This window comes from Pyxicephalus adspersus, chromosome Z, assembly GCF_032062135.1.
Source record: "Pyxicephalus adspersus chromosome Z, UCB_Pads_2.0, whole genome shotgun sequence".
In the NCBI taxonomy this organism is placed as follows: domain Eukaryota; kingdom Metazoa; phylum Chordata; class Amphibia; order Anura; family Pyxicephalidae; genus Pyxicephalus; species Pyxicephalus adspersus.
The window spans coordinates 39,775,050-39,789,501 of NC_092871.1; the positions used below are offsets into that span (position 1 = coordinate 39,775,050).

At 36.7% G+C, this 14,452-nt stretch overlaps 1 protein-coding gene across 1 annotated transcript in view; it reads right to left on the bottom strand.

Moving 5' to 3' along the window:
• The window catches only part of STAG2 (STAG2 cohesin complex component), a 47,795-nt gene that overhangs the window by 26,631 nt on the left and 6,712 nt on the right, over positions 1-14,452 (bottom strand). Inside the window, exons 2-5 of the mRNA XM_072430866.1 lie at positions 1,529-1,663; positions 1,223-1,279; positions 554-632; positions 324-467 (exon numbers count right to left, since the gene is read on the bottom strand). Coding sequence (XP_072286967.1) covers positions 324-467; positions 554-632; positions 1,223-1,279; positions 1,529-1,572 — 324 coding nt within the window. The 5' untranslated portion in view covers positions 1,573-1,663. The remainder of the gene's footprint in view (positions 1-323; positions 468-553; positions 633-1,222; positions 1,280-1,528; positions 1,664-14,452) is intronic.

Genomic DNA, 14,452 nt, shown 5'->3' on the forward strand with positions numbered 1-14,452 from the left:
TGCAGATATATGGGACTCCCTATACATCTGGCAATATCACTACCATAAGCACATTACCTTTGTGTATAAATTAGCCTATTCACCAAGAATGCACAGCAATGGAGGGACTGTATGGCTCACCTTTTGCTGTGTGTCTTTTTGCTGTCTACAAACTAGAGAAGGGCTGTGAAAAAAATTATGTTAAGCATATAGAGTTTGTTTGTAGTGTTATTAATTTATTTTTTAAACCTACTTCTATTTATTCTACTTCTTTATTACACACTAAGCAAATGTGTACGAATTTATTAATGCTTCAACAATGAAAACATTTAAAACTGTATTACCTGCATTGCACTTTTGCCCATTTTAACTACTTCAAAGAGCATCATGTTCTCTACCCCATTTTGTTGATGATGACCATTCATCCAATTGGGGCCTCCAGATTTTAGAGAACCTTTTCCTTTCTCTGTGGCAACCCTTTTGCCTTTCTACAAAAAGAAAAAAAGCAGTAATTTAGGATGTGTCTTCTGTCTATTAACATGTCTTAATTAGGCAAAATTACATTCCAACATACCTTTCCTTTGCTTTGCTTTTGAGCTTTACCTTCGATGTCATCAAAGTCTGTGTCAGATGAGAAATGGGTTTCTGGGTCCCTATATTATGAAGAAAAGGCATTAAATCTCATTAAAAAGAAAGTTCCATGAAATTAAAACCATCCATAGTATTAAAGAAGTCTAGAGATATTTTGCCATGTAGTTTTGTCAGGCCTGTGTAAGTTTTCCCCCACTGGACTACAAACCTTTGTGCTGACATTAGCACCCCCCATCTGCTTTGCATTCCTAAAACTTTCTCCCTTCTCATGACTTTTTCTCACCTATTATCACAAGCTGTGGGGAGGTTCCTAATTTGATGAACAGAAAAAAAGCTTTATTTTTAAGTTGTGTTCTAATGTAATTACTTCTTAACACAAGCCACATAGATAGCCAGTTTGACAAATAAATATCTTTTGCCCAGTGACCACCCCTCTTTTCCTTCTTCATATCTCAGCCCATGGAAAGGACTCTTGGAAAATGTATTTCCAAAAAAATGTCTACACAAATAGGAATGGAGCCAAATACAGCCTCTAACTTGTTTGCCTGGGTGTTGATGATGTACCCTACTCACTACTTTCTAGGAAAGCAGAGCATATCACATCTTGGTGAATGCACACCTGTGTATTACAATAACATTTTAGAGAACATACCTGGGTGGGGCATTACAGGAAAGTGGGCCCATATCATGAATAGATGGATCCAGGGGCCTTTAAAAGAAACATTCAAGAAAATATTATGAAATTTGTTCAAAATAAAATATACTGTAAAGTTGAACAAAAACAATTATATTAGCAGAATATTTAGAGGAGGATTTAAATATGATCAAATGTTTGTGACTATCTCCTAGTAATAGTTCTACATATTCCAAAATTTTGAGTATTAGCCATTCAGTGCTTTTGTAAGAGAAAATTTTAATTCAATTCTTTAAACAAATACGCTGACAGAAAAACACTTACTGGAGGAGACTGAAGTCTGTTTGGATTTCTGGTGCAGCTATCATTTCTTTATCATCTTCTGGAACACCAACGCTCTTGGAATATTTGGTTCATAGACCTCTACCAAAATGGGATAACCAGCTACAACGGTAAAATCTACAGAGAAACATAAACCATTTTAGCAATGACAATAATCATAATAAAGCTCCAAACTCATAGTTCAGCAATTCATAGCTATGTTAGAACATACAGAATTTATATACAGCCAACATATTCCGCAGCGATTTATGAAGTCCATATTCATATCACTAATGCTTAGTCTACACGGACGATTTCCCCAGCGTTAAACCTGAGACTTTAAAAGCCCATGTTTGAAATTCCCATGCATTCCAATGGGCTAATCTACATCAGGACGTTTCCTTAAGGCACATTTAGAACCGGTATCTATAACGTTGCTTGCAACGTTTAAAAAATTAAAACGCAGGGTTAACGCTGGAAAACGCCCAAAAACGTGAGAAAACGATTCCATTGATTTCAATATGGCATTTTCCTGTGTTTTTAGGCACTTGAAACAAAAAGGTGTTAAAAACGGGAAACCGCAGAAAAATGCGGCATAGACGTTTTTCAGCGTTTTAAAGGCAAACGCTAATAAAAGTGCATCAAAACACATATAAAAAGTATTATTAACGTGTACATGCTTTTTTAAAAATGTTCATATAGACCCAGCCTAACTGTCCCTTAAAAGAGTTCATGTCAATCTAATGTCCCTACCATTGTCATATGTCTAAAGTATATTCTAAGGTCATTTTTTTGGGGGAAGCCAATTTACCTAACTGCATGTTTTGGAATGTGGAAGGAAACCAGAGGACACCCACACAAACACGGGGAGAACTCCAAGCCACCGTGCTGCCCATATAGCTATATGTCTGTTTTACACCATCACATCCAGAAATATTGATTATCATAGAACCTAAGCAAAGTAACATTATTCTTAATAATACCAACAGAACAGGAATCTAGAATATCCATAATTGACAAGACTGACTGAATTTTTGCTGTTCTAAAGTAGCACATGTGTAAATCTCTATGTAAAGTGCAGATTTCTTTTACAGATAAATACTCTGAATATCACCATATACAAAAATAATTTGAACTTTTGTCCCTATAGCTTAGGGAGTCATAAACACATCAGGCTTTACTCTTCTAGCTAGTGGTTTTGAATGTAACTGGCCAAACACTAGAGGGCAGCAGAGAAGCTGAAATGTCTGCTTCTTGACTCAATTTTGTGGCTACCTTGAAATTGTGATGCTGTAAAAATCATAACAAACAAGTGTCATCGCACTTTTAGGATGCACTAACTGGAGTGGATACGTGGATTGTAATCCTATAATTTAGATTATGTTGTGACAAAATAAAAAACCATTGGGGTCGGTATTGTCAACATTATATCGTTTCTTAACCTCCTGAGCGTTACACTGATGTCTAGATTTCTGTACCAAAAGCGGTACACTGTTTTTCATGAAATTTTTTTTTTTAAATTGTAGACATGTAACTTACAGAAATATGTCCGAACAAGGGTCTAGTAGATATCATGAGTATAAAAAATGTTTGAAACACACAATCATGTAAAAAAAAAAAAATACTTTTAATAAAATTAAAGACACAAAAATCAGCTTAAACAAGAATACATAAATAAATGAAAAATACTGAAAATGGAATCACTCAGTATACTGTATAGTAATATATTTTTCTAAAACACCTGCCTAGTGTCCAACAGTCCAACGTCACATACCTATAGACAAAACCACATAAATATATTTTGTATTATTTTGTATTGGATTGGATACAGGACTTTGTATTGAATCCAATACAAAATATTTGAATTTCCCGCTACGATCCCCATCGACGGGCGCACGCACGGACATCATCAGGAATCGCAGAGGGACGCGTACGCGAACGCCGGGTGTTCTAATTCTTTCCAAACTTCCATGCAAAAAGTGGTAATTTTTTTTGCATGGAAATGTATTTTAGATTGTAGGCTATAATTCACCGAATAACTCAATAATTACTTATAATTCACCGAATTACCGCATAACTCACCGAAATATGTCCAAAATTTTATAAATTTAATAATAAAATTTTTTTTATAAAAAGTAAAAAAAAAAATCTTTAAAAAAAAGTTTAAAAAAAAAAAATTGTGTATAATGTAATGTACTTGTACAGTAGCTTATATAATATATATATATAATACAATTATATATATATTATAAGGATTTCTTTGTATTGGACTCAATACAGCTTTTTTGTATTGAGTTCAATGCAAAGGATTTTGAATTCCCCACCCCGCCTCCCGCATGCACCAACGCATGCAGCGACATCACCGGGAAACCCCGGTGATCGTCACTGCACTCGCCGGATGAAGAAAGAAGACAGAAGACGTGTCCGGAGGAGCTGCGGGGAGAAGGTGAGCATTTTTTTTTTAGCGATCGGCGCTGGAACAGAACGGATCACCGCAGAGGGGACCAGGTAAGTGAGGGGATTTAAACAGTGAGAAAAGTTCGAGTTTATCGATTTTTGCAAAATTGATAAACCCGAACCAAGGTCGGGTTTAACAGTCGGGTGGTTAAAGTTGACCATGAAGTTCATTAGGTACCTCGTTGCAAACTGTTTACAAATAAAAAATAAACAATTATTAGTATGCACAGCCACCTGCTAACTGAAATACTTATTTGCTGCATATTTACACCTGTGCACCTAAAACACACTGAGCCTTTTGTTGAACAAACAAATGTTAAGTATTTCACATGTGAAGAAGTAAATGAAAAAAAATGTGCAACTGAGAGAACAAATATATAAGCTACTAGGTGACTGTTTGAAAAGGTGATTGTATGGCGATTGTTGGTAGTGTATGTAAAGCTACGTACACACGTCAGATTTTTATCGCCCGATAATCGGCATCGGCCAATTATGGAGCGAAAATCTGCCGTGTGTACAGTCGGTGTCGTCCATCGTCCGGACGACCGACCTGCCGGATCCACGGACGATGGACGACAGCCGATCCTAATGAAAGGGAAGGGGAGAGCGCGCAGCAGGGTGCCGCTCCGTCGCTCTCCCCCTCCCCTCTCCATAGAGCATGAACGGTGCTGTATGTACAGCACCGTTCATGCATCGTGCACTCCCTTGTCCTTGGAAAGGATCGTGAAAGATCCTTTCCAACGACAAAAAGTGCAAGTGTGTACGCAGCTTAAGCCATACATAGACACACGAAACAAGCTTGTATGAACAGTACAACTAACAATATTGATCAACAGTTTACTAACAGTTTATGAATATGCCAAATACCAATATTTATTGCCTCAAAAAAAAACACCAAAACAAAATCCACCAAAACAACAAACAACTATCCACAACCCATTGAAACAACTGTACACCATGTCCTTGATAGTAACAAACAGCCATACTTCAAGATCACAAGGTGGAGCTCTAGCCCAAGGCAATATTGAGCAAACTGCAGACAGGTCAACCAGGGGTTGACCCTGTTATTTATCTGCCAGCATTCTTTTTATGACATACTATTAATACTACAGACACCGACAGGATCCAAAAAGAAGTATCTATTATCAACAATATACATTTACCAGAACTATATTTGCGTGCTATAATAAATATATATATATATATATATATATATATATATATATATTTGTATTAGCAAGAAAATCACTTCTGCTGTGTCAAAAAGCATTTTGTAAGAAATAAACGCCAGATAAACCACATTTTAATACCCTACTCAAAGCTCACAAGTGAAAGTGAAAGTTATGAAGTTTTTTTTCTAAATTAGTTTATAAATTTACTCCGAAGATATTTTAAATTGCAATACAACTTTTGGCCACAGAGGGTGGTGTTGTTATTGGATAAAATCTTCCTTGAAGTTCTTCAGTAATCCTATGTGACTACACAAAGTTTAACCTCTGTAGTGACAGATAAACTCCCCTGTCTAAAAGGATCTATTCTGGTTTTCTTGTTCCAGCAGTAGTACATCACATATAGTACTGCATCACATGGCCCAGGTGACATATTAGGTTGTAATGGCACTGTATAAGATTTTCATATTCATATATAAGCATATTGTAATTATAATGGAACAAAAAATAGCATTAGCCAAATTTAGCCAATAGAACTTTGATGAGTCAGCTGCTACAAAGATTTATTTCAGAAGCATTAATATACTAGTTTTCACACCTGCATACCAACCTACGGACTAGATTTTTGCATTTCATCCATGGGATTCCTAGATCCGCAATATGTGGAAAATAAGATTCCACATATTGCTTAAGATATTTCAATATATTTTGATTAAAAAATACAAATAAACAATGCATTCTCTGTGGCATTGTCCTATAAAAATGATTTGTTTTCTATACAATCTATAAAGGTGAAACAAAACAATGTAAGTTACTGTACATTACTGTACTTTTTATTCTATAGTTTACTATGGGGGACATTGACATTATGTTTCTGTTACAAAACTTTCCAAAGTTATTTACAAATTAAATGCTTGTTGCTTGTTGTTTTTTCTAAATGCCACACATCTGGAAGGTAGGTCAAGTAATAAACTTTATTTGCACATACATAATCTGACAAATAAACAAATAAAAGAATTTTGTTGTGACCATTTGTTAAGCAGTATTCTCCTTAAGAGTTATTTAAGGCTGGGTGGGAAGAAGCTGTAGGTGGGTGGTGGTCCCTGTATTGTGACCCAACTATTCAGTAACCACTCAAAAACAGCCAGGTGGTTACTGAAATGTGCTAGGTGGTGCACCTGGGAACAAAGGGACAGCGGGGAACATTGATAATACCAGTTTAATTTTTGAGGTTTCTGTGTTATAAGTAGAGAGAGCAAAAAAGAAAGTGGCAGTTCTTGATCTGGTATAAACACACAGGAATATTTACAACCTAGCAGTGATGACAGATTCTGAATTTACTGAGATACACAACCTGCAGTTGATCTCCTCCTGTCCTGCTTTGTATGCAAAAAGTACGTTTTGCATACCATGGAGCAGCGTTTCTCAACCAGGGTTATGGGGGGCCCTATGCTTTCTCCAGAAATTGCCAGGTGTTCACTGAACAATAAACAATGTGTGCCTCTCAGGCCAGTTTGAGTAACACCACTGACATTTTAGGTTACCTGTAAGGGTAACATTGTTTCCAATGACCAACACCTTAAGAGATATTCTTCCTATTGACCACTACACCAAATTTTTTTTAAATGTTCACCCTCCATGTTAAAAAGGTCAAGAAAGGTTGCCTTGGACTAAGAAAACAACACTTGTTTAAAGCAAATCAACACACCCTATCCAGTGGTTAAAGTGAACTTCTGTCTAGATTTTGCACATTAGAAGATGACCTTAGTACAAGCAATCCCCCTATGTAGCTATACAAATTGGGGACAAATCAATCTCCAAAGTATACAACAGAGATATTGAAATGTCTTATCCTTTTGTTTTTGTTTTTTTAATCTACCAGCTTTCTATTTTACAAAAAACAACAGGTAACTGCCACCCTGACACCAGGACCTTTGTTGTGTGAGGATCCATCAACAGTTTATGCAACCAGATCTGAGATGGCTTATTTCACTTTTAATGCTTGTTAAAGTGGAGTGTGTGGGACAAAACAATCCTTCTAGAAGAATTCCTAGGGGATGCAGAGCAGATGAAATCTCAAAAGATGACACTTGAGCCCATTAAAAGAGCATATTCACAAAAGACTTTGGCGGCACTATATTTCCAAGGATCTAGCCGGAAACAGTGCCAGCAGTGGCAACAAGTGGAAGACAAGAATAAGGCAAGTAAAAATCCTAGCTAACTTTATTAATATATTTCAGTTACTAAAAATTTGCTATGGGGAAGGAAATTACAGACAGTGTAACCAAACACTGAATGTTACTGCAAGGTCTTTATAATACTGTAAATTTTCATTGTTTGGCCACAGTTTTACTTTAAAGAAAATCTGTACAGAGGCTGAAAGTGTAAGGGTTTTGAATCATATATACTAACAACAGGTCTACCACTAAACTTGTGTACATGTTTTTTTTTCACACATAAAAATAGATCAAAGGGAAATAGAGGGGAAAAAAACGTTTTTATAATTTCTTTTTCAAGCACACTTTACTTTCTTGTACATACTATACACACACAGTAGACATTTCTGTGTTCTAACATTGAGATCACTATGAGTTTGTTATAGTGATTATGTGTTGGGTATGAGCAATAATCCTGCAGACGCCTGTCAGTTCAGTGTTTTTTCTTTAGGAATAGGTTGGTCCTGATGTGTTTAAAATTGTAATTGCTGTGGAACAATAATTGGTATCGTCAAACTGGGAAGCGAGGGCAGCTGTGCAGTGATCACTTCCTAGCTGTGGTCACCAATTTGGCCGCTTTATAAAAAATGAGCGGAGTGGTCGAGTGTGGTGACAGCCAAACATTCAATAAATACGGTGGTGAAAACTTATCAAGTAATGAGGAGATTTGATGCAGGTCAGGTTGCCTCACATTTAGTAAGATCCATGCCATAGTTTTATAGTGTGTTAATGATCTGGTCTTATCCAGGATTCCCTCAGCTGGTATGGCATTTAGGTGAATTTACCATTTAGTGATGAGAATACAGAATATATATATTTAGTTCAATGGTGTTAGAGAACAATACTTACATTTAACACTTACCTCTGTAGGAAAGGTTTTTTTTTTTTTTTAACTATTGTACTCCCGAATTTGTTTTTTTTTTATTACTAGTAAAGTGAGCTTGTAGATTTTACCCCAAAACTCCCCAACAACCCCTACCCCTACATCAGTTTTGTAGGACTAGATCTTGAGGAAGAGGTCCTGTCCTACAACACTAGAACACTACAATGTTGGAACAGTTAAAAGGGAACCCTGTGTTTTATTTTCTGTGGTGCGGGGGGGGGGGGGGCATGCACATTTGAAGAATTCTGTGTATTTTTATTGGTTACCCCAGCTGCGGGAGAAAACCTTTTCCCTGCTGAACAGTATTTTTTTTAGTTTTTAAATGCCTCCATGGCAGAGTCTGGCCTTCTCTGACTTTTTTCGCAGCAGTTTGCTTGTAACCTGTGACACCCAGCCGCTATGAACAGTTTATGTCAAACTAAGCAAGTGCTTACCAATGTCTCTGCCTGCGGCTCTAACGATGATCATTTGGCTCACTAGCAGTTTGTTGAATTATATAAGAAATGACCCCGGAGCCTTTGTCTTAGGGACTGGGGGGGGACTTAGGGACTGTGCTGTTAGCACAGCCTACTGAAAAGCATGCTCGTGGGATATGGTCATCTTCCTGCCTCATTCGTCAATAAGTATATAAATACAATCCTATAAAAAGGACAGGGAGACAGTGAGATTGCTTGCTTGACACAGAGATTGCTTGCAGGCCACACACACTAACAAGCCAATACAATTATATTAACCTGTTTTAATTTTCTAAATTAAAGTTTCAAGTTTACAAGAATATTATTTGAAAAAAAAAAAAACAATCACGGGAATAATAATATTCACTGTAGCACAGTATTCACAGACTTTAAAAAAGGTAATTGTTTCCCATACAGGAAGGGAAAATTTATCCAACAGCAACACAGACAAAATGTTTTTGGATTTTCCCCCTTATACAGTAGGAAAATGCCGCATGGACAAACCCAAATATTTTAATTGACTTTTTTTTTTTCAATCATTACTTTTTTCAGCCCCCTACAACATGGGAGCAAGTTATAAATAACTAAAAGGTACACTGTTGTTGCCTACTATGACAAATAAGCCAGGTAAAGCAATGGTACCAGTTACAGTCTAACCATTTTTTATCCTTGCCCATGTTCCCCATTAAAGATTGCCCTAGGTACACACATGCAATAAATATTGTTTGAAAATGAACGATCCACGATTATTCCTGATTATTTTGAACGATCGTATTCTGCACGATTCTGTACAAGCTGTAACAATACAATCGTTCAAATATAATCCACCTATAATGTACACACACTAGGAGCATTATAGTTCAAACGATGCAGGAAGTGACATGTACACAGGGGAAAGTGTATCATAGAACAGTCCACGATCACTGAACGACTGTACACACAACAGATTGAGAACGATCGTCACTCAATCAGATCTGCAAGAGTGGTCGTTCTTTTCCAACGAGATTTCTCGTTTGTCGGTGTCGTTGTGCACTTTTTTTTAACAAATATCGAACGATTTTTGGTGGATCGTTCCTTTCCAACAACAATTATTGCACGTGTGTACGCAGCCTTACTCAATGCATAATTCACTCTTCTTGTCTTTTTCTAGGCAGGTGAGATGAAGAAATAGATGGTTGGGCAATATGTTCAGTAATGTAAACTGACTGAATTTTAAGAATCATCTACTGGGTCACAAAGTGTATCTTAGTAAATGGAAAAACATTTATTATCTCCAACAAAGTCTAAATATACTAAACACTGTCAGCCCTCATCAGGGGAAAAAATCAAGTTTATTTAAAAAATATGTAATGAATATTGCTACACTGAAAAACCAAGAAGGTAAAAAAAAAAAAAAGTCACCTGAAAATATCAATATGGTATAACTTTTAACAAATACAAGCTAATTGGAAACAGATAATACTAAGACCACATACATAAAATGCAATAGTGACATTTTATGAGCATTTAGTAACATATTTGCCCTGGAGAACTGGAGAAGCCCAGATCAAACGGAGGACGAAGAGGTGGGATTACATTTTCAAACTGGCCCAGCAATTTGTAGCATTTTATTATTATTAATATTAAACAGGATTTATATAGCGCCAACATATTACGCAGCACTGTACATTAAATAGGGATTGCAAATGACAGACTAATACAGACAGTGATACAGGAGGAGAGGACCCTGCCCCGATGAGCTTACAATCTAATAGGTGGGGGAATTTCACACATGGGAGATATGTAGTGGTGGGAAGTAGTGATGGTTTCAAATGACAGAAAAAGATGGGTAGGCAAGTTTGAAAAAATGGGTTTTGAGCGCTCTTTTAAATGAGCAGAAAGTAGGAGCAAGCCGAATAGGACGAGGAAGACCATTCCAGAGAGTCGGGGCAGCTCTAGAGAAGTCTTGTAACCGTGCGTGTGATGAGGTTATGAGTGAGGAAGTCATTAGTAGGTCATTGGAGGAGCAGAGAGAGCGGCAGGGGGAGGATGTTTTTACCAAGTCAGAAATGTAAGTGGGACAATAACTGTGTAGGGATTTGAAGGCAAAGCACAGGAGCTTAAATTTGATTCTAAGGTGAAATGGAAGCCAATGGAGAGAACTACAAAGAGATGTAGCGGAAGAGGAGCGGAGGGAAGGATGGATGAGTCTGGCTGCAGCATTCATAATAGATTGTAGAGGAGAGAGTCTGGTTAGTGGAATACCAGCGAGAAAGATGTTACAGTAGTCTAGATGGGAAATGATAAGAGCATGTACAAGGAGTTTGGTGGTCTCAGAGGACAGGTAGGGGCGGATTTTGGAGATGTTATGTTCTCCTTTGCTCTTATAGTATGGCCAGTTGGCTTTTGATGGCATGGAACTGGTAGTACTGGTAGAATAGAAATTTGGTACTTAACAGATGGGAAAATTATGTTCCTCTATATTCTTTGATCTTGTAACTTTTACCTAACCCTAGGGCTGATGTTTAAAGCTAACCCTCATATGACCTGAACACTTGACCTTTAGACCATCAACATTAACCCTAACCTGAAATATTACCAAACTTTCTAACTACCTAGTATATCAAGTTACATATCAAGTTACATTTCTTTTCTGCAACCCAGGGCTCCCAATTTAAAAGCTTCTGATAATAAAAACAAAACTGTTAAAATTCCATCTTTATAAACCGAAATGCATTGCAACTGTTTTTTTTTTTTGTTTTGTTTTTTTAACAAAATGTCTCTGGAAGACTCTACACTTTGTTTTGTTTACTCTATTTGTTAGGTTAGAGATATAAAGTATCATGCAACATCCCAATAAATGAAAGGAACAAATGTACATACATATGTTTTATGTATGTATAAAGGCTGGTTTATACCATGACGGCCGAACACACTGTGAGTGAGTGTTCAGACTGCATTAGGCAGTAAATTCAAAACAGAATGTTTTTGGTTCAATGAAGTGTTTGCTGGGATGAATATTAACTTATTTTCTAGGCCCTGTTTTTTTCCCTGGATCATATCATTATGGACCTCTAACAAAGAAAAACACTTTCTTTGGAATTACCATGGTCCATCAATCAAGTGAAAACATAATCAGAAAACACATAGATCTATTTCTGATATGCTTTCAAGGATTTGCCGTTGAGACCAGTGTGGTTCCAAACCAAAGAGCATTCCTTCAAGGCATACAATATTTGTTAAATCTTCCCAGTACTGCTGATAAAGACTGATTCACAGAGCACTACCTCTACAAGATGTAAAATATCTGCCAGATACCACAGGACACCTTTACATTATGGAGTCCATGCCTTGACTGATCGGAACAGTTTTGGAGTCACAAGGAAGACCTTTATAATATTTGCCAGTGGTTTTAATATTATGGCTCATCAGTGTATCTACAGAGAACAGAATTTAGAGATTGGGATATAAAGAGATACAACTGATGTGATTCTGTGGGTGATTTCTTCTAAGCATTACGTTGCCATGGATTCAAAGCATTAAGTGAAAAGCTTTTTCAATGAAAGGGAATGAAAATGCTTGCCTGTCACTCCTGGGAGAAGTAAAGAAACACTTCAGGGCAGGTTAAATTTTAAAACAAAAAAACAAACTTTTCTGAATTTAAAGAATAGTGGGGTTGACCGTTAAAGTTTCCAACAAAGATTTTTATGAACGCTTTTGATTTTCTGTTTTAAATGTCAACAATATTATTATATATATAAAATGATCATGCTGTGTCTCAGCATAAAGACATTGCTTTTTTTTTCCTCTTTGCAGCATGGAAAACAGTACACAGCATAGTAGAGACATTACCAAATCCCAGATTGGTATATCAGAAGTCACACAGTAATGCCTCTTACACAGTCCATAACAGGCTTGCAGTGGTATAACCATTTTAAGGTGCATTGTAGTATTTATATTGGCACTGTGCACAATGACTTTTTACTGCTATCCTGTTTGCCTCAATCAACATTTACAGGTGATCTGACTCTGGACACATCCTAGGGTGATGCGCACTTAACCTCCAGGGAAAATAAGGGGTTTTTTCTGCTCCATTATGTTTTCTCCATTAATTATCTGAACAGGGTTTGCAAGGGATAGACAACAGATCTGCATCGAATATACACAACATTATGGGAATCAGAACAGAGCCTCAGGAAATAATATTGTAGAATAGGATAGTAATGCAAATCATAAAATTAATTTTCCACTCACAAGCGCAGAGTTTTATTCTCACAGAGCTGGTCTTAAAGCTGAGACAAATTGGGACGCATTTCTTATTGTAATGTTAGATTCTAAGAGTTACCTATTCTTGTCAACCCATGACCAAAAGATCATTTCTAAAATTTCCAAAATGTAAAATTCCCAAAATAACCATGGCAACATTAGAACATGCATATACTCTGTGTACAATAAACTTGATAAACTCCTTAATTGCTTATTTAATTTGTTTCCGGATTTTCCTATGAAAAAACACAAAGCTTGAGGTAAAAAAATATTTACCTTTTTCAGTTTAGTTTTTGGAGATTTGGTGGTAAGCCTTTCATTGTTGGTGACATACTAAGGATACTGCACACTGGTAATGCCACCGTTTATAAAGACAATGTTCCTTTGCCCATTCAAGACAAATGATACGCCTGAAAATGTCCCCTCCCCCACCAACAATCCTAATTGCTTATCCTGCAGCTGGCATCAAAACACCTGATGTCAGAGAGTAGCATATCTTCCACCATGGTACAGTACTCTGGTGTAATGAGAAGTCACTGAATCCAGGGAGGTCAAATGACCACCTGCTATTAAAAAAATCTTGTTATTTCACCGGCAAGGATGAAAACCAGTGCCTCAATGTGACGGAAGTATTAGTTTTACTTTTTCAGACGAAGTATATTATCTTAACTCATGAAAAAACTGTAAATCCAGAAAGAAATCAAGCATTGTTATAACTTCCTACGAACTGAAATGTCAAAACAATAACACAATTCTTACAAACTATTTTCTATGAACTACGTAAGGAACCCACCGATATGGGGCTCATCAGAGTAGTCCAAAGCGGGGAACAACCAAAGGGGCCGTTTCTCCTTTCATAATATATAGCACATAAGCATTGTCCTCTTGGACAAAGTATGTTACTTATGATCACTTCAAGACCATTAAGCTGGCTGAGTACTTGAGTTTGACTCTTTCAATTCCAAGATTTCAAAGATGGGGAGGGAGAAGCAACATAAGGAGCCAGGTAATTGTGCTGCACTGCAAGGAGCATGCGGATAGCAAAGAGAGCAGAGTGACCGAAATACGCTCATCAGTTTTTTTTTTTTGCTTCACCTTTCACAGTCTAGCCACTGGCTTGTAAGGAGACCAGAAAATAAGAAGAAAAATTAAAAGTCTGTATTGCAAGATCAGATTTTTACCTAACTAGACAAGACAATAATAATATGGGTTCAAACTATAAATCTTGGGACTAGATTTACAGGAAAAAAAATCATTTTGTATTAGGTTAAAATATATATATTAATATAATTTTGCTTTGTGTTATACAGACAGGTATTCCAATATTTTGCATGGTTAATGGTGTAGCTGTCCTCTGAAGTTCTGGGCAGCTTGTAATGAATGGACCTGCTGGATCCCAGCTCTGCCCCCTACCCAGCACAAATACAACACAGTGATATTATATTGGTGTGAAAAGATTTATATTTGTGTTTACATGTACTTTTAGATTTTAACTTTAGTGT